General features: G+C 56.9%; 1 protein-coding gene across 5 annotated transcripts in view; it reads right to left on the bottom strand.

The window, feature by feature from the left end:
* Positions 1–6,622: 6,622 nt before the first annotated feature.
* Positions 6,623–19,918, bottom strand: part of CLEC16A (C-type lectin domain containing 16A) — a 232,017-nt gene continuing 218,721 nt past the window's right edge. For 4 of the 5 annotated variants that reach the window (XM_070460733.1, XM_070460735.1, XM_070460736.1 and 1 more), the window contains one exon: positions 6,623–10,132. In XM_070460733.1, coding sequence (XP_070316834.1) covers positions 9,780–10,132 — 353 coding nt within the window. In that variant the 3' untranslated portion in view covers positions 6,623–9,779. Of the gene's footprint in view, positions 10,133–13,496; positions 13,621–19,918 lie in introns of all 5 variants that reach the window. The other variant, XM_070460737.1, reaches the window with a different exon arrangement.

Raw genomic sequence — 19,918 nt, 5'->3', positions numbered from 1 at the left:
AAGGTAAAGATAAAGACAGATGTTGATGATGATACGTGTTTGTGAAATAATAATGCAGGGCAGGAAAGCATAGACTCAACCTTCAGAACATGTCTTCCAGGTGTTTCTCACGATTATCTTGTCACAACCTAGAAGCATCCAAGGTGGATGTGTGAACCTGGAGGTTCCCGACCCTTGGCTGGACCCTGCGGTGGGCTGTTTATAGGGCTTCCTCTCCAGAGGCTGGGCGCTCCCTCAGGTGGACCCTGCAGCTCCCTGCCCAGCCTGGGACAACCTTGCCCAGAGACTCCAGGGACCAGAAGGCACCTCCAGCTCCCCGAGGTCAGAGACCAGGGTAATCAGTTCATTCCTGATCCCACGACACCTCAAGGAGAAAGGGTCATTGTACAGGTGCTGCTGGGGGCCAGTCACATGACACCCCTCCTCTTGGCAAACCACACAGTTTGCCCATGGGTGCTTCGAGAAGAAGGTTCTGAACTCCCATATACCAGCAGGGGAAACTGAGGCTCAAAGATGGGAGGTCACTTGCTCTTGGTCACAGGGAAAGTTGGTTATGCAGTCAGGGATGGACCCTGGCTTTGGCCCCAGGATCTGTGTGTGTATTAGCAGGTGCATGAGTGTGCACATGTGCATATTTACACAAGCACATGTGTGTGTATATGTAGCCCTTGGGGCAAAGCTGTGGGGCTTCGTCAGATTGGTGAGCTGGGTTTTTGGCCACTCTTAGACTGATCCAGAATATTCTCCAAGCAGTAGTCCAGGGGCGACCCTATTAAAACCTAGGTCATGGGCTTCCCTGTTGGCCCAGTGGATAAGAATCTGCTTGCCAATGCAGGGGACACAGGTTCGATCCCTGGTCCAAGAAGAACCCACATGTCATGGAGCAACTGAGCCCGTGTGCCCCAACTACTGAAGTCTGCAAGTTCTAGGACCCTCCCCCGCTCCCCAAGCTGCAACAACTGAGCTACAGTGACTGAAGCTCCGGTGCCTAGAGCCTGTGCTCTGCAATAAGAGAAGCCACTGCAATGAGAAAGAAACCCCTGCATCACAGCTGGAGAGTAGTCCCAGCTCGCCACAACTAGAGAAAGCCCGAGTGCAGCAACAGAGACTCAGGGCAACTGAAAATAAAACTAAAAAAATAAAATAAAACTAAAAACCTAGGTCATGACATGGTCCTTCTCTGCTCGCAGTCCTCCCAGGGCTACCCACTCTCCCCTGAGAAAAGTCCAAGCACCCCCAGCGGCCTCCCAGGACCCTGCTGGTCCCGTTGCACTGCTCCTCTCAGATCTCACCCTTCCTGGGTCCTCCCCAGTCACTCCAGCATTGCAGTTCCCCTAATGAGCCCCCGGGCCTTTGCGCCAGCTGTTCCTTCTTCCTGAAATACTCTAATCCAGAGTCTATTTCTCCCTTGCTTCCTTCCTTCTTTGTTCATATGTGCCTTCTCAGCACAACCTTCCTTGATCTCCTTGATTAACTTGCAGCTGAATTGGCCAGCTGGGCCCCCTTCCTCAGCTCTATTCATATTTTCTCTTGCACTCAGCATTTTTTAACTCACTCTGAAATCTCTGTACTTATTTTCTTTCCTGCCTGCCTCCCCTTCCTGGGTGGTCTGCCCCAGGGGGCACGGAGCTCTGTTTGACTTGCTCGCTGCTGCCTTGGCCATGCCTGGTACACAGTAGGTGCTCAATCAGTGTTTGTTGAATAAATGTTCAAATGAAGGGGGAAGTGAAACCTTTCCTTCCAGTCCACCGGGGCCTCCCAGGGAGGGGCCGGAGAGCGGTGGGGCTCTGTGTCACTTCTCAGGTGCCACCAGGCTGGGCAGAGGGTGTCGTTTCCCAGGTATTTGGCAGGAGCTGCCCCCAAAGGGCTGTGCCCGCCCAGAGGGGTTGGCAGGAAAGCCAAATCAATAAAGTGCAGGAGATAAGCGGGTTCAAGAGAAGACATGGAGGGTTATAGGGCAATTTCCAAGCAGTTCCTGTGAATTTGCCGGAGCGGGCGAAGGTGGGGGCTCCTCGCCCTGCTCTCTGAGAGGTGGAGGACATGACTAGGAGCCTCATAGACTCTGGCTTGAGGCTCCACCACTTCTGAGCTGGATGACTTTAGGTCTCAGTTTTCTCATCTGTAAAATGGGGATAATAGTTGTGTCAGCCTTGTAGGGTGGCTGATGTGCATGAGACCAGGCATGTGCATTGCTTAGCTGGGCTTGGCCTGTAGGAAGTGTCCGTTAAGCGGGAGTTGTGGCTCTTCTAGCCTCTGCAACACCGCTTAGCAGCTGTGCAACCTTGGGTAAGTCACATGGCCTCTCTGGGCTGGGTCTCAGTTGCTCCTCTGTAAAAGGGCATAAGCATGCGTGTGTATTCAGTTGTGTTTGACTCTTTGTGACCCCATGGACTGTAGCCTGCCATTCTTCCCTGTCCATGGGATTCTCCAGGCAAGAATACTGGAGTGGGTAGCCATTCCCTTCTCCAGGGGATCTTCCCAACCCAGGGATCAAACCCAAGTCTCTTGCACCTCCTGCATTGGCAGGTGGATTCTTTACCACTGAGCTACCTGGGAAGCCCAAAGGGGACATAATGCCAACCTCAAAGGCTATTGGGAAAGCTTCTCAGCACCTTATAGAGGCTCAAAATGTGTTGATTGATTGGGGCTGGGAAGCTGGGTGGATGGGGACTCATCTGCCTGATGCCTGGGAACATCAGATCCAAGTTAGCGACACCTGGAAACGGCTTGGGGCAAGTGGGGGGAGGGGAGACACCGGCCTGGGAAAGTGGAGGATGGAGAGGGGAAATCCTGGAGACTTCATCGAGGAGGTGAGCTTTGAGCTGGGCTGTAAAACTGGGGTGAATTTTTAAAACCTTACTCTTGGCTGTGTTGGGTCTTCGATGTGGCTCCTGGGCTCTAGAGCATGGGCTCAAACTGTTGTGGTGCACCAGCTTTAGCTGCCCCGTGGCATGTGGGATCTTCCCGGACCAGGGATTGAACCCGTGTCCCCTTCACTGGTAGGCAGAGTCTTAACCACTGGACCACCAGGGAAGTCCATGGGGGAGAATTAAAAAACTGGCAGCACTCAGGCTGAGGCTGCTTCGGAGAAATGGCACCTGGCTGGTGGGAGAGCCGATGAGCCAACCTTTTCCGAAAGCCACTGGGCAATTCACAGCCAGAGCCGGAAGGTGATTTATGTTTCTATGACCTATGCTCGGAACCTCTTCTAGGGATTGATAACGTAAAATGTGGACAAAGGTTTATGTGTAAAGCGGTTCATGCCAGGGTGATTTAAAATAATAAAAGTGGAAGCAACTTTAAGTTCCACCCCGGGACGACAGCTAACCCGAGGAACACAACCCTGCCGCAGTACTTTCTACATTCTTTGGAAATGGAGCTTCCAGTAACACGGGCAATGTTGAGACCAGGGGGCTAAGTGTCAGAAGCAGGTCGTGAAATCACACCCCGTGTTAGGTCAATTGCTAAAATGCATAGGAAAAAAGACTGGAAGGACATCTCACAGCGTGCCCACATGGGTTGTCCCTTCATGGTGGGATTGAGGAATATGCTAATATTTTTCTAGGCTTTGCCAGGCTGTCACCAGGCCTCCACAGTCCTTTGGCGACCAGTGGAAGCGACAGAGTAAAAGAGGAGACAGGTGAAGGAAGAAAGCAGTGGAGAGAGGAGGTGGCAGCTGGAAGCCGTTCAGGGGGACACTGAGCTCTCTCCCTCAGGGCCAGTCCAACGAGCTTGTCCGTCTTACCTCCTAAACCTGTCACAGGTCACTTTCCTAGTGACCCCTCCCCACGCGATGGGCCCCTCCTGGCCGTCCTTCACCTGCAGCCCCCGTGATCTCTTGCAACATGTGTCCAATCACATCACTTTTTAGCTGTAAACCCTCCATGTTTTGGCTTTCTAAAAAATCATTTGTTTATTTTTAGCTGTGCTGGATCTTCATTGCTGCTTTCTCTAGTTGTGCCGAGTGAGGGGCTATTCTCTAGTTGAGGCGCGCGGGCTTCTCATTGCAGTGGCTTCTCTTGTGAAGCATGGGCTCTGGGGTGCGCAGGCTTCAGTGGTTGTGGCTTCTGGGCTCTAGAGCTCAGGCTCAATAGTGGCGCAGGGGTTTAGTTGCTCCAAGGCACGTGGAATCTTCCAGGATCGGGGCTTGAACCCATGTCTTCTGTGTTGGCAGGTGGATTCTTTACCACTGAGCCATCAGGGAAACCCCGCTTTTTGGCTTTAAAACATCTGCTGCTCTCAGCTCCGAGGCTAAAGCTCCTGGAGCAGACTCGGGGCCTCAAGTGGTCGCTCAGGCAGGAGCCTTGGGCACAGGGTCATGTCAGGATGTCCCCCTGCCTTTCTGTTCATCTCATTCATCATCATCTCTAGGCGAAGCCCGGCCTAGCACTGGGCTGCTGCAGAGTGGGGGCCTTGGCATGGAATGAAGTCTGAATTAACTAGGGAGGTGGTTTAAGGTGGCAGTGACATTCATGTGTTGAGCAGGGGTGTGTTCAAGGTGGTACCTGCTACCGTTCTGGAGGGAAGCCGGGCTGGGCTTGACGGCTGTGGCCCAGGAGGCGGTCTAGAGGGGCCACAGCAGGGCTGAGCTGTGGGGAGGGGAGCTGAGGTTCGGGTCGGGGGGGGCCCCCCAAGGCCTCATCTGCACACGAGTCAGTTCCCAGGAAGCCCCACCAGTTCCAGGTGTGGTGATTCAAACCTATCTTCCTTTGGAGAAAAGCACTTCAGATGTTGAGGGTTTTTTTCCCCCATCGCCCTGAAGGGCGGCAGCGAGGAGGCAGGACCACAGAGGGAGGGGTTCCAGCAGGCGGCCAGCTGGGAAACGGTACTCCATGTGGGATGCAAGGTCACCCAGGGACAAGATGCTGCCCCCTCCCTCCCAAATGCCCTTCCACCTTCCAGGTACTGTCAGAGGAGGCTGGGCCAGGCCTGCCAGTCACCTTCCCCGAGGCAGACTCCCGAGGAAACCCTGGGCCCCTTGCAGTCAGAGGGTACATGCAGCTGGGGGCTCCTGAGCCTGCCTTACACAGAACTGGAGACCGGGAGACTGTAGCGACTGGGCCATAGCCACCAAACAGGCCCAGCAACGGGGGTGGCGGAAGCTGCCCCGGAGGGTCTCATGCCAAGAGCCCCAGGCTCCCAGGCTGCCTGCCCTGGGCGCAGGACTTTGCCCATGTGGACCCCTGATTCTCTCCATGATCCAACAACCCACGAGGCAGCCTGTTCCCGCCCTTGCTTTGCACCCCAAGCCTGCAAGAGTGACCTGACTCCAGACTTTGCCTCCTCAAGAGAGGCCAGTACTGCCAAAGAACCGGGAGGCTGAGGAGCAAAAGGCTGCGGTCGGCAGGGCACCCTCTGAGCCGAGCTGCGCCAGGGCTCTCCCACCGACACTGTCTCCAGCTCTCCCTGGCCAGGCCTGGGGCAGCCCGTGGTGCCAGACTGTGAACTGGCATTCCAGATGATTTCAACAGCCATTCCCTCCTTCCTGTAAAGAGCCGGGGACATTCGGCCCAGCCCCCCGGGGGCAGCACAAGGCGAAGGGTGGGCTGCGCCCGGAGGAGCCCCACCCGACCTGTTTCCTCATTATTCGCAGGAAGGCTGTGCTGCGGTTGGGTGCTTGTGGGCCTCTCCCGGGCTCCTGGGGCCCGTCTCCCCACCCCAGCGCCTGGCCCAGAGAGGCTCTGAGACCCTCTGCAGGCAGGGAGCTGACAGCTGCTGTCCCTGGTTCCATCTGCCCCGAGCCCGGTCTTCCACCTTCTCCCTGGGGGGACCTTTCCAGCAAGTGCCTTTTTCTAGACTGAAGTCTAGATTTCACATCACGACTGAAATCCCTGGACCTGTGCTGGGCACCCTGCAGGCCCTGCTGCAGGGCGGGGTCCAACCTCAGCCCTGGGGACCCCAGCACCGTCGCAGCCCTGGGCCTCGTGGGCAGGCTTCAGGGGAGGTGTCCGGGCCTGCTGGGGAGGGAGGCCTGCTGGCGGCCAGTGTCAGGCTGGCCACAGAGCAGGGGCCCCCACCTTCTGTCGCATTGCCTCAACTCTTGGCACGAGTGGGGTGCCCCCTTCATGCCTTGCACTCAACTTGGGTTTTACCTTGAAGCCCAGAAGCTCCAGCTGTTTCTGGGCCAGCTTTGAGCTGGAGCATCAGAAGTTGTTAGGACAACCTGGGATGCCGCTTCTAGGGTTTTCCAGAGCCCACGCTGTCTGTGAAAGGCGCCTCCTGGCACAACTTCACCCGACTGTCCTCGGTGGGGAGCCCAAGGCCCAGCAGCGACATCGCACCGGGGCCCGTGCTCAGCCTACGAGGCAGGGCTGTAATGAGCCCATTCTCTAGGTGTGGAAGCTGAGGTTCAGACGGAGCCCAGCAGCTGAGGGGTGCTCCAGGCTCACGGCACCTGACCTGCCTGGGGTTGGGAGCTCCTTGCTGGAGGGAGCACCTGAGGTGTTCTCCCCGCCCCTCCTTTCAGGAACTGGGGGTACCTGGCTAGGGTGGGAGCGGGGAGAACCCAGTGGCTCCACCCCGCCCCGCAGCTCTGACAGGCCGAGGGGGTCAGACGGCCGAGAACCTTCCCCTCTGCCGGGCTGTGGCCTTCCCGCCATACATCCATGGAGCAGCGGCCACATTCTTGGTAACTCTTTTTTTTTATTGCCAAATTCAAATTTACAAGGAAGTTCCAGTTTTCATTTCCACCCTTGTGTTGAGTACCCGCGAAGCATGAATCACGCTGGCGAGAGCAGGTACTTCCCTGGAACGGTCCCGGGGCCCGGAAAGCATGAGGTTTCTCAATCCCACTCCACCCCGGGACAAGAATTATTTACATATTTTCAACTTGGAGGAACATAAGGAACCCTTACAGTTTCCGCCCCCCTGTCATCGTGACTACATTAAATATTTCTTATTTATTGCATCTAGAAAAGAAGGTGAGTGTCGGTCCTCACCCTGCCTCGCGCCTTTTGGACCAGTGCATCTTGAGACCTTAGGGAAATCTAGTGTATGTCTGTAGAGGTGCGTTCCGTCACTCACCCCCGGGTCGCAGGGCAGGTGTTGGGGGGTGGGAGGAGCTGCCTTCTGCAAAGAGCAGCAAGCAGGCCACGCCTGGAGGGGTAAGGGGAGCACAGAGGGTCTGCTGGTGCCGGCAGGACAATCAATACCCGCTCCTGGGTGGGGGGCACGTGCCTTTCTGACTTTGAGGCGCCCCTGCTGGCAAACCAGAAGCATATGTGCTTTCCCCCAGCCACTGTCAAAGCTGATGTTTGGGGGAAGACATGACCAGCTCTGCCCCTGACCTGGCAAACCCAATGGGCTTGATGTGGACTTAGGGAGGGTCTCTGGAGGGGCAGGACATGGAGATGGAGGGATGGATGATCCAAGTCTGGTACCCATGTGTCATGGGGCCGTGGCCCCCGCCTGCCCTGGGCTCGCCAAGAATTCCTGGTTCTACCTCTCTCTGCCCTGGAGACCCAGTTCCTGCTGTCTGGAAGGGCCTCTCTGGAGGTGCCCCCACCATTCGCTTTTTGGGGTGCTCCTGAAGATGCAGCTGTACCCAGTGCTGCCAAGACAGTGGGGATCTGGTTGCCAGCAGGCTGTGGGCGGCCCAGGACCAACCCTGTGAGCCCACTTTGGGGGAAGTCTGCCCCTGGGCCAGGCATGGGGTGGAAGCTTGGCCTGATCGCACCTTCTGCTCAACAGCCCACGGAGGCCGGTCTGCGTTCAGCTCTCCTGCCTGGTGATGCTGCCCTGGGTCCTTCCAGGTGTGTGGTCCCCACTGGCTGAGACCTTGCTCCTGTAGAGCTTGAAGAGCTGGGTCCACCTGCCTGGGCTTCTTCCTCACAATAATGCCACTGGCCTTTCTTCCTTTCTGCTGCTCCAGAATCGTTTCAAAAGCAGAAGTGGGCAGCCTCTGGAGCAATCCTGCGCCTCATCCCAGCAGATGCACCAGTGGGGTCCCCTCCCTGACAACACGCACTTTCTCCCTCCTTCTGTCCCCGCCACCTGTCCTTTCTGGAGGGCTCTGCTGAAAGTCATGGCTTGTCCCTCCTTGCTGGGGCCCCTGGAATTTCTGTCGAAATGGCCTTCTATCTGAGCTGGGTCTTTTCCCCTGATGGTGCTGGCTGGTCTCACCTGCCCAGGGGCTTCTGATGGCTGGAGAGACTTGCCCTGCAGATGCCACGGCCCTTACTCGGGGGAAATGGGTGTTTCCTTTAGGAGGCTGAATCTGGCCCAGGCAGGCCCTGCCTGACTGCAGATGGAGGAGGAGGCAAGGGGGACGGGGTCTCTGACAGGTGAGCTTGCGTAGCATCTTCTGAGGCCGCTTGACAACCCACCCCGGCCAGTGCTGACACGGTGGGTGCTCACATTCTTGTGGGAACACGTGGAGGCCAGTTCTACAAGATCTCAACATCGATCAGTGAGGTGAGGGTCGCTTGGCTGTGCCTGGTTTGAGCAGAAAGAGTATCTTGGGAGCTTTATCAGATACAGAGGAGACCTGGTCTGCACACGCCCAGCCCAAATGGAGACGGAACCAGGGGTTTTCATTACAAAACAAAAATAAACACAAATGAGCTTGCATCTTTACAGCAGCAGCTGAGAGGAAGAGGGCCAAAACCCAGGCTCCTAGGACACCATGTCCTTGCTGCTGGGCAGGGGCTGACCCTGGGGGTGTCCCTGCCTGTGGGCACCCACACAGCTAAGCAGCAGGCAATGGCCTTGGAGCATGGTTTCCAAGACCTTTTCTTTCCATCAGAGCCATCAGAGGGAGGCCAGAGTTCCTGCAGTCCCACAGAGTTCTTTCTTAGGCAAATGGAGAGATGGTGACAACTGAAGGCCATGCTGGAAAACCGTCCTGTTTGGTTTCAGTCCAGAAGGATGGGGGGTGGCCCTGAGCAGGGACCTGACCACAGTCCCCCTTTTCATGGAAAGATCTGGGTGACGGCCCTGGGCTGCCACGGCAGAGAAACTTTTGGCTCTCTCAGCTCTGTGTGTACCTGAGGATGTGCATCTCTCCCTTATTTATGCTTAAAAAGTACTTTAATCTTTCCAGAAGGGACTTCTATCATTCCACAGGCTCGCGGGTTAGTGAGAGACAAATAAGTCAGAGTCCCTAAAGACAGTGGAGAAAGCTGGACACAGAACTCTAAACCGCAAATCCCAGAACTTCAAGGGAAAATGAAAACGAAATCTCTACAGGAATATTACACTTACAACATGACATCAAACCTTAGGGTGGAGGACGTTTCTTCTTTTTGAACTTTTTAAATAGCTGTTTTTCATCTGTTGCCAAAAGCAGGAATAAATATCCAAAGGAGGTGTTTATCGAAGTTTGCTTTTCTAGAAATTTCTACACAAAGTGGCCACGTCTGCTGCTTCTCTGCACGCTGAGGATGGTGGCAGAGGACCTCCAAGACAGGGGAGGGGCCGGCTGATGAAGCGAGTGCTGCTGATGGGTCCTGCCGATGCCTGCACCCCCACACCCGGGGGCCGAGGGCTCTGAGACCAGGAGCCCAGCCCCCTCCCTGAGGCGGCTTTCAGACGATCCGGGTTCACCGGGGTGTTGCCACTGGTCCCAGCCTGCTCTCAAACAGGCGTGAAGGCAAAGAGGGATTCGAATTGGAGTAGAGGAGCGCAAGGATGGTTTGAGGTGCCCCCTGGGGCCGAGAAGAACTGTGGATGTTCCTGGGGCTTCTGCTGTATCAGGTCCCTGCCAGCGGGGCCACACACGCACGCGCGCGCGCACACACACACACACACACACACACACGTCCACCCCGAGGGAGGCCGGCTCAGGGCTCAGAGGGGTCTGCTGGCTCCGGCCGCCCGGCCCCCGAGCCCGGGGCCTCTGTGCCCACCACGGCTGGGGGCGGCGGCGGGATGCCGGTGAGGGCGTGGAGGCTGTGGCGGTCGACGGGCGGGACGAGGGTCAGCGACTCCACGCTCAGCGTGTCCGCGGTGTCCTCGCAGAGCAGGGAGATGGTGGGCTGCTGGGCGGGGATGAGGCTGGGCGACAGGGTGACGGTCTCCACGTCCGCACTCCTTGCCAGGCTCTTGCCAGGCCTGGCCTCGGCTTCTGTTTCATCGACAATCACCAACTGGTCGGGGAGGTTAGGCTGAGGCTGCTCCGTGATCATGGGGTCATCTGGGCAAGGGGGGGAGAAGAAAGAGAGGCACGCTCAGCTCCGAGAGGCTCTGCTCGTGCTGGTACCCTCTGCTCCCGTCCTGAACAAAGGCCCGGGGACATGTGGGTGGGAGATGAAGCATGTGGGGGAACCAGCTTGCCTCCCCTTCCTCCTTCTGGGGACACACCTAGGTCTGGGGCAAGTCGGCCAGGGCCCAGGGTTACTCTGACTTGTGAAGCAAGGGACACATTTAGGGGCCTGTGCAGAGTGGATTCCAGAAGCCCAGTTCCCCGTGCCAGGAAGCAGCTAAACCGGCTCCGAGTATGAACCACCTGCCCGAGGAGAAATATATGTTTAGGGAGAGATGGGCTTGGGTGTGCTCATCACCGCAGGCCATTTCTCAGAGTCTATATTTGGTAACAGTGCCCAAGAGGGAACTCACTGCAATATTAAAAAAAAAAAAAAGGAATTCTATAGAACTTTTCGGCTTTGCAAAACTAGAACAAGACTTTGGACTGTGGTTCTCTCGCCTGCTCTGGCTCTGAGTGCGGCGTTAGCACCCAGAAAGAGGCTGCGATCACCAGGCCATATCTATGCTGAGGGTCTCTCCCCTCTCCACCCCCATGCCAGGGCCACCGAGAGAAACCACGTCAGGAGGGAGGGGTGGCCCGAAGCAGTTATTTTTGGAGCAGCAGTTTCTTTCTTTGGTGCTTTTTGAAATCCGTTGATTAGATTACAGGCGAATGGCTTATTTGCTTTTCAAGGAGGAGCGGGGCTGGCAGAGACACCAGCTGGACTGGGGCTCCCTCGTGGGAAACACCTGCCGAGACTTCACGTGCCAGCGATCGGAAAGCACAGATGAGAAGGCCGTGGGCATCTCGCTCGGAGAGCAAATCTCCCTTATTACAGACCCTGGGGTCAACAGGGCTCTGAGCACACTGTGTGGAGTGGGAATCCAAAAGCACTCTGGGCCCTGGGATGACGGCAGGCGTTGTTTTTTGGTTCAATGTGATTCCACTTAAGTGAGTTGTATTTTTTTTTAAGTTAAGCCAAAACAAAACAGAACCGCAAACTGAACACAGAGCAAAAGAATGGAAAAACCAAGCGCAAAATAAAACCGAAGGGCGTACAGAATGGGATGAAAGAGAGGAAAGAGGGTCCCCAGCGTGGAGAAAGCACAAGCAACAGATGGGGTTTCCCAAAGGACACATCGCTCCTTCCCAGAGGACCCCACCCCAGGCACGGCGAGCTCAGAAAGGCCGCAGGTCACTTCTGCACAAGGTCCTTTTTCTTTTCTTTCTTTCCTTTTTTTTTTTTTAAGAGTAGGCCCACAGAAAACCACCACATGGGGCTCTGGGGTGGGGTGGTGTCGGTGGACACGGGTGAGCACTAGTGGAAAAAATGATTCAAGGTGCGATCTGAGCCCAGAAATGCTGAGTAAACAACCCCACACGCTTTCTGGTTTCTCTGAATTTCAGTGAATTTGCTCCACTCAGTAAGGACGCCTGGTGGCGACGGGCTGATTTCAGGCCTTGGGCTCATGTTGGGATGTGGCGTGCCCTGAACGTGAGGCTCTGAGTGTGGGGCTCACCTGCTCTGGCGGCCTCGCCTCGCTTCACACGAGCGTGTCCAGGAACTTATTACAGAAGGACCCACGTGTGGGCTTAGCTGCTGGCGAGGCAGTTTAGAGATGACTAACCATCCAAACGGCACTTCTGTGCCATCTGGAGACAGAGCTTCGGAGCGTTTCCTTCACGTTTTCTGCAGAATTCTCCAGGAGAATTCCCTCTTTGCTCGGGTCTGCACTTGCATGCAGATTTTCAAGAGGCTGGCAAACCTCATTCCCTGAGTCCTGCCCGGGTTTCTGGTGGTGAGAACGATCAAGCGTGTGGGAAGGCTGCCGTTAAATATATTAGGAAACAAACCAACAAATGATGCAGAACACACAAAAGTGGTTTCTTCTTTAAGAAAAGAACAACTTTATTAAAAGGATCCATTTGTCCCCTGAAAAAGAGCCTCTTCCTATTTATTTTTTTAAACAAGAAAAATAACCTTTTCTTACCCATTGTCTACAACACTGTTCTTTGTTTCTATCTACCTATCATCTATTTCCTATCTATCATCTAGCTATCTACCTATTGATCATCTTCTATCTATCATCTATCTATTTCCCATCTATCTATCTATATCTACCTACCAATTTTTAAACTAAGAGCTGCTTCCTGAATGTTAGCTCCAAATTTATACATACAAGGGAAAATTACCCAGGGAGGACACCATTCCTGGTCAAGCACAGATCTGCAGTGGTCACTGTGGACCCTCTGCCTCGCTTGCCTGCTGGTGTTTCTGAGCTCCGAGGGCACAGGTTCAGGCCTGACCCAGGAGACGAGCGGAGGCCGGAGCTGGAGAGCCCAAAGTCCAGTTCCCGTGAGGGGTGCTCAGCCTCCCCGTGGTGCTGCCTCGAGTTGAAACCAAGGCAGTGGGTGCCCTGAGTCCCTGGTTGGCACCCTTGGAGGCTGATCTGCAGCTCCAGGGCTGACGCTTGTTGAGTGGGTGACAGTTTCCAATCAAGATGAGGATTTGACATGCTCAGGCTGGGGGAGGTGGGACTGAGCGACATGGGGAAGAAAAGACAGCAAGTAGGAGTGCAAAGCTCAGGGCAGGCAGCTTTTAAATGCAAGAGAAGGCAAAGGCTCCTGTCTGACGAGTGCTGCTGCCCAGACGGAGGGCACAGGGCAGGGGGGGGCCCTAGAGGGAGCACTGCGGGATGGTGGCAGTGACCACAGCCCACACACGGCCGCTATCTGGAGCTCTGATCGCAAGAAGGGAAAACGGTGGAGTCATGTCCACCAGCGCACTCACGAGTGAAATGACTTGGCCTCTGGGTGGAATGTGATGGAATCCACCACTTAGATACGAGCAAGGCTGAGGAGAGGGGGAGTGGGGTGGGGGTGGGGCGGAGAGGAAAAGGAAAAGAAAAAAAAGCAACTAGGTAACTTCTTTGTGGCTTTTTGCAAATTCTGCCTAGCCCTTGTGGCCTAAACTGGGGGGCCCTGGGGGGAAGGGGCTGGAAACCCCCTTAGCTCAGGGCTTGTGCCTAGCCTGCTGCAGGGTCTCACCGAGGGCAGTGTTTCCAGACTGCCTGGCTCTGCCTCTCGGAGGAGCTGACCCAGCTGAGCCCCGTGGGTCAAGGGCCAAGGGGTTCGGTCCTCGGGTGGGATGAGGCCAGGAGGGGACCGGAGCTGAGGAAATGGCTCAGGCAGGCGGCTGGGGCTCCCCGTGCCCTCGCCTGGCGTTCTGGGGGTCTGCAGGAGTTGGAAATGCAACGTGCGGGGCGGTGGTGGGGGGCGTTGAGGGCCCGGGAGGCTAACGGAGGAGACCTGCCTGCAGTGACCGAGCCCGAGGTGCCGTGACAGCTGCCGATCGAAGCACTAAACCCAGTGGCCGCCGTGACTGTCGGCCTCCGACAGGCTGAACACTCGCCGGCGTCCTTTCCTGCCACTCCTGACTAGAGGGAAACACAGCGACAGATCATAGAAAGCTTTTAACAACCGCACAGGGAAGGGGGACATGGAGGGGGACACAGAGAAGTGACGGACGCGAAGCATCGACCACAGCGCGGGGTGGGGGGCAGGGGCTGTGCTCCAGGGTGGCTGCTGAGCGGCCCCCACGCACGGGGGACACCCCATCCCGCCCCCACCGACCCCGGGAGAAGGTGGGGGCTAAGACGAGCTAAGAACCACATCGTCCGCTCGTGGGACTCAAGCAGGTAAAGACGGCGGAGGTCTGTCCTGTTGGGAAGGAAAGCCTCGGGATGGTCAGCAACACCTGGTCTCGGCGATCGAGGAACAGAACTGCCTGCGCGTTAAGATGAAAACTCTGCATCCCTGGGCCCGTCTGAGCAGGGAAGGGTGTGTAGCTGGGGGATCGGAGCTGAGGCAGTTAGAGGAACAGTGGACTTCTGACCCCCCACTGACAAGGCAGCCCCTGAAGCCACCAGCAGAGCCTCCCGCGACCCCTCCCCGGTCACCCCCTCCCCCGCTGCGAGGCGACCCTCCACCGGCCGCGCTCGGCTCTGCAATCTGCACCTCTGAAACCAAGACTGAACCACAGCAGCAAGATCTGCGGGCAGGAGCCAAGCGGCAGGGGCTGGGTTCTAATCGGCTGCAACAAAAGTGTTAGGAGCATCTCCCTGGGGAGGAAGCAACCGCCCCCTCTGAGACAAACTCGCATCGGGGCTAAGCTTACAATGAACGCCACGGAGCACAACAAGGCGAACGGATGGAACTGTTGGCTTAAAGGGGTTAAAATGATGTTAGGTGTATTTTACCACACTTAAAATTAATGTCATGGAGAACACTGGGGAGAAGAGAAGACGTTTGACTTGGGGTTTGTCCTTAAGAGGCCTGCCCGCCTGCGGGGCTGGAGACTGGTGACACACAGGTCGGCCCTGAGCTGCCTGGCGCTCAGTCGGCCCAAGTGGGACCAGCTGGGTGCTTGGGGCTGAAGGTCGCGGGTTCAGACAGTTGTTTCAAGGAGCAGGTGAGGACGGGGAGGGAGGGACTGGGACAGGCGTCCAACATGGGGCCACCAGGAGCCAAGCTCTTCCTTCTTCCTATAAACCCTCGGGGAAGAGTCAGAGGGACCCCAGCTCAGAATGCCCTGGGCCTGAAGATGGACACTGGAAAGAGCGGCCTTGGCCTTCAGTCTGACTTCATTTCTTAATAAAAAAACTTCCATCATCCTCCTCAAAGTCACTCCCCCAGAACACAGGTGAAGCACAACGGACTGAAGGTCGGAGGCAGAGTGGCTGTCTGCGGAACTTGGTGTGGGTCACAGAGCTCTTGGTGGAGGCCTTTCTTACTAGAATCCCACAGTGTGTGCATGTGTGCATATGTGTGTGTGTGTGTGTGTGTGTGTGTGCACGTGAGCACTCGCATGGGCATAACCCAGAAGATACTTCTAAAGTGTTCCTACTGATCCTCCATGTGGTTCGAAAATTAGGTCTATTCTCTCTTTCCGGCCATATGTTTTCTTCAATTTCAGTTTCTCAAAACCATAAAATGTTTAAGGGAAAAAAAAAAACCCTGCTCATTCCAAACCTGTGATTTTCTCCTTGGAGAACAAGCCGAGGCCCACGAGGCTGGCTAAGCCGGAAGAGCTGGCGACAAGAGGCTGGGTGCCTGGACGCCTCTGCAGCACAGGGTACCTGCTGCTCCCTGCAGAGACTTGAGGGTTCCAGCAAACTGTCTTTAAAGGACGGTGGGAAGAGGTGGACTCATGCATCAGGTGTTGAAATCCAACAATAAAAGCCCTCTGGGGCCCAGCTTTGATAGATAAATAATTCACAACGAAAATAAAATCCCCTTGCCCCCAGCTCTTTCTGGTTGGTCCCGTGGTTACCACAGAATTCAGTTTTGACTTCTCCTTCAGTCTGGGGGCTTCCCTGCTGGCTCAGACAGTAAAGAAACCACCTGCAATGCAAGAGATCCAGGTTTGATTCCTGGGTCGGGAAGATGCCCCTGGAGAATGCCATGGACAGAGGAGCCTGGTGGGCTACAGTCTATGGGGTTGCAAAGAGTCAGACATGATTGAGGGAATACACTTTCACTTTCCCTTCAGCCTAGGGTGTCCTTTGGCCACGCTTTGAGGGCCTTCACTTGCTAAGAAGCCACTCACGAGTGTCCACGATCTCTCTTTGGTATGTGAAGGAGACTCAGAAGCAGGTGCTCCCCACATGGAAGGACATCTGTGGGCCATTGGCCACCTGGTGATCTGTCTAGGCGGGTCCCTTCCCCCTTCTGGTGACGGTCCCTCTGCCTGTGCGGGCCTGGAGCCTCAGCTGGGGCCGTGGCCCTGATGGGCTGTTTCTTGGAGACAGACCAGCCCTTGGGCCTGTATTTGCAAGAATGGAATTGATAGGTAGATCCCAGAGAGGTGGGGGAAAAGAATGGACTTGTCACCAGCCAGACCCTGGGCTGGGCCTTGAGGAACTGACCCAAAGGCCACCTTTTCCAGGGAGCCCTCTAGTCAGCCCCTCATTCTTGGGCTTTCACCCCCAGTGATGCCTCCTCTGGGAGCCTTTGGCCCTGCCTGCCGCCCCCAGCTCATAGTTCATAACGGGCGGCTTATCTGCGTGGTCCTCTGACAGACTCAGCCTCCCCAGCAGCTTGCACATTCCAGGCTTTAGGGCCTGCGCACAGTAGGAAATCAACAAAAATCTGTTCCTTTAGAAAAAGTGAACCTGGCGGGGGTGGGGTACCAAGGCCGAGGCAGTCAGAGGCAGAGGGAAGAGCCTCTTGGGCAGGGTGTGGGGGCTGGGTTGGTGGAGAGACGCTACTGAGTTCGGGTCTGACGTCCATGTGACTGAGGGCCCCATGGGAAGCTGAGGAAATTCGTGTTTGGGATAAACACGGGCCTCTTTCAAACCCAGGCAGGAAACGCACGGTCCCCTGGGCTGGACTGAGGGCGGAGGCAGAAAGCACAACGGAGCGCCAAGAGTTTCACACTCTCCTCTGGGGGTGAACCCATGGCTGAGGACCCGTGGCCGTCTGGGGTCCGTTTTGGGCCTGACTGGGGGGCCGCTGGGCTCCCCGCTGCAGAAGCTGCGCAGTGACCGGGCCTCTGTGAGCGGGCCGAGGCTCCGAGGCTGGCTCGAGAGCAACGGTGAGCTTCGGGAAGAGGAGATGCCTGCACCGCACTGGCAGTCTCCAGCCGGGAGCTGGACAATGCCCAGGTCTCAGGGGCGCCTCCTGGAGGCACCGGGGACAGACGCAGGGAGACGGCGAGGCTTGCAGGGTCGTCTCCGCGCGTGGCGAGGCGTGCAGGGTCGTCTCCGCGCATGGGGCAGGGCTCCGGACCTCGGAGGCTGGGCTCCTACCTGGGCCGCCTGCTACCAGCCGCAGCGTCCTGGCCAAGCTGCGAGACCCCTCTGAGCCCCCGCGGTTCTCAGCTTCTCAGCGTGAGGCACAGGGTGGCAGAATTCAACGGGCAAGTGCCTGTAAAGTGCCTGTGAGCCGCACGCCTGACACGCGCATTTGGGGAGCAGCGCCTACTGGGGCTCCCTGTGGCGGGGACACACCCAGAGGGCTGGGCAGTGGGGGCCCAGGCCACACTGATGGCTGATAGTGTGAAGGTCATCTCTGCTTTTCATGGACGAAAAGTCAAAGTGTTATTGCTCAGTTTCTGACTCCTTGTGACCCCAAGGACTGCAGCCCAGCCTGCCAGGCTCCTCTGTCCATGGGATTGTCCAGGCAAGAACACTGGAGTGGGTAGCCAGGCCCTTCCCTTCTCAGGGGATCTCCCATTTCCTTCTCCAGGGAATCTTCCTGACCCAGGGATCGAACCCGGGTCTTCTGCATTGGCAGGCAGATTCTTTACTGAGCCACACAATTCCAGGTTTCAACCCCATGGGTCAGAGAAAAAGAACACTGGGCTCATCTCCTAGTGGACAGCACTTCCCGAGTGCTTTCGTAACCAAATCCTGACATGCACAGTGTGGCTTCAAGAGCACAGAAGCCCTGGAGTTTGCTAATTCCAGCTGCAGAGGGCCTGGCACCTACTCTCCACCCTGGGAACTTCCTGGACTCAGAAGGCTCTGGAAACACAGGGCCAGGGATGATTCTGAGCCAGCACTGCGCCCTCAAAACCCACTTTGAGGACAAGCACCCCCGCGGCTGGGCTGCAGCTGTATGCTGTCCAGGCTGGATGGGCTGTGGGGTGAGGCCCTGGCCGGAGCATCTGCCCAGCTAACCCTGCGGGGGAAAGTCTGATGACTTCCAAAACGGAAGCCTGAACACTGGGCCACCACCCAGGCGTACATGTAACCGGGACACGGGAAGACGGGTACCTGTCCCAATAGAACCCTCCCCCCTTGTTTCGTCCAGCAAGGCTGGGTAGGACACCAGGCAGAGGCTGGCATCATCGGGGTAGACCTGCCCCTCTAGGGAACATGGAAACCCCATGGGCTGCTTTCTGGATGGACCTGGTGGCTGGAGGTTGGGCATCAAGAGGAAGTGAGCAGAGACCCTCCTGGGGCCTGCCGCCCCAGCCCTGGCGCACCCTCTCCTTGTGGGGATCGACAGCTGGCTCCTCAGTTGAGAGGGAAGCGCCAGCCGCCCCACAGGCCGGCCCTGCATCGGGAGGTGAGTTATTTCAGTGTCTGCAGAGATCCGGATGGGTAGGCTGGGCCCCAGGCTTTTACTGTCAGGCAGCATAAAACATAGGGCCTCCAGTGCCCGCTTCTGCAGGCCCGCCGGGGACACGCGGATTGGGAGCAGACAGCTGGGGCCGGACCATCACTCATCTACCTGACAGCGGCTGACGGCCCCCGTGTTTCAGCGAGGAGGCGACACGTCATTGGCACCGAGCAGGGGATCATAGGGGGTAGGGACGGAGGCCAAGAATAAAGAAACTAGTGCAAAGTGCAAGGTGGGCAAGATGCTGAGCCCCATGGGCCACACTCGGGTGGACCTCTGCACACCCAGGCCCGACTTTGATAGCGTGGTTCTCTTCTGGCTTCAGCTGGAGGCAAAGAAGTGTATGGCTCTTTGGTTCATTTAGCTGTCAGCTGCGCCTCCTTAAACACAAAAGGAAGGCGTACACAGCGGCGCCAGGAAGAGACCTTTCATCCAAAATGCAATTGGAAGTCTGTGTGTGTGTGGGTGCATTCGACAGACACAGAACGGTGCACACGCCGGAGCACGCAGGCACACACGTGTCACGTCAACACACGACCCTGCTCTCGGGCCCTCAAAGCCAGCATGGGCCCAGGCTTCAGGGGGAAGCTGAGGGCTGTCTTTGGCTTCTGAGAAAGCTCTGTCTGAATTTTCCAGCTACAAGCCTGGGAACGGCGGCAGCAACTGCCTGGACACGCAGCCAACCTTCATTTGGGCTCAGAAATAGCTCAGAAAGGGCGGCCGTCTCTCCCCGGGGTTGGGGCAGGGAGGGGAGCAGGTGCGAGTGGAAGGGGGCTCTAAGTGCGGTGGCTGGAGGGTGACCTTGCTGCTGGGGCCCTCGTGAATGTCCATCAGAGATGGAGGTAAGGGATGCTCGCGGGAGGAGGGGCGGGGGTGCCCTGAGCCACAGGCGAGGAGACCAGGCGCGGTTAACCCTTTGCTGAGAACACTGGAAACTGAAAACTCTAGACAGAGGGCTGGGCGCCCAAGGGGATCTCTGCATCTGGTGCTGAGTGGCTGGTGGCCAGGGGCCCTAAATTTCCTGGCACCGTGGTGGCTCCCACCCCAACACACTGCTTTTGTCAAGACCCGTCAATCCATCAGTCAACAAGGGTGTGTGCAGGTGTCCCTGAAATAACAAAGGGTGGGGGCTCTGGAGGGGACCCCTCAGGAACAGGGAATGACACTGAGGGTCCCCAGGTGGGGGTGCAGACCAGAGTTATGGAGGTCCCTCAAATCAGAGACGTCCGGGCCCTCCAGACCCAGGGGTCACCCGCCGGGGTGTAAAGCAGCGAGCAGGCGCAAGGCCCTGCTCCTCTGGCTGTGTTCAGGGGCCGTGGTGCTCAGGAAACAAGTCTGGCATCTTCATTGCTGGGGTCTCACGCGCTGCAGCCAGGGGCTCATGAGTGAGGGGCTCAGAGAGCTGGGCAGACCACGTGCGTGTCTCACGCCAGGCTCCTTGCACACAGGGTCTCTCTGCACCACGCCCGTGCTGTGTCAGTCATAGGAGGGCAACCTGTGACTCCTGCCCATCCTGACAGACTCCCCAAAAGACTGTCAAGAGGCAGCCCCTGCTCACAGACGACTGGATGGCCCCAAGCCAATTTAAAGAGGAAATTGGTATGTTAT

Source organism: Odocoileus virginianus, chromosome 33 (genome assembly GCF_023699985.2).
Source record: "Odocoileus virginianus isolate 20LAN1187 ecotype Illinois chromosome 33, Ovbor_1.2, whole genome shotgun sequence".
NCBI lineage: Eukaryota > Metazoa > Chordata > Mammalia > Artiodactyla > Cervidae > Odocoileus > Odocoileus virginianus.
Note: the sequence above shows the minus strand (reverse complement) of the source record. Positions and strands in the feature narration are given on the sequence as shown.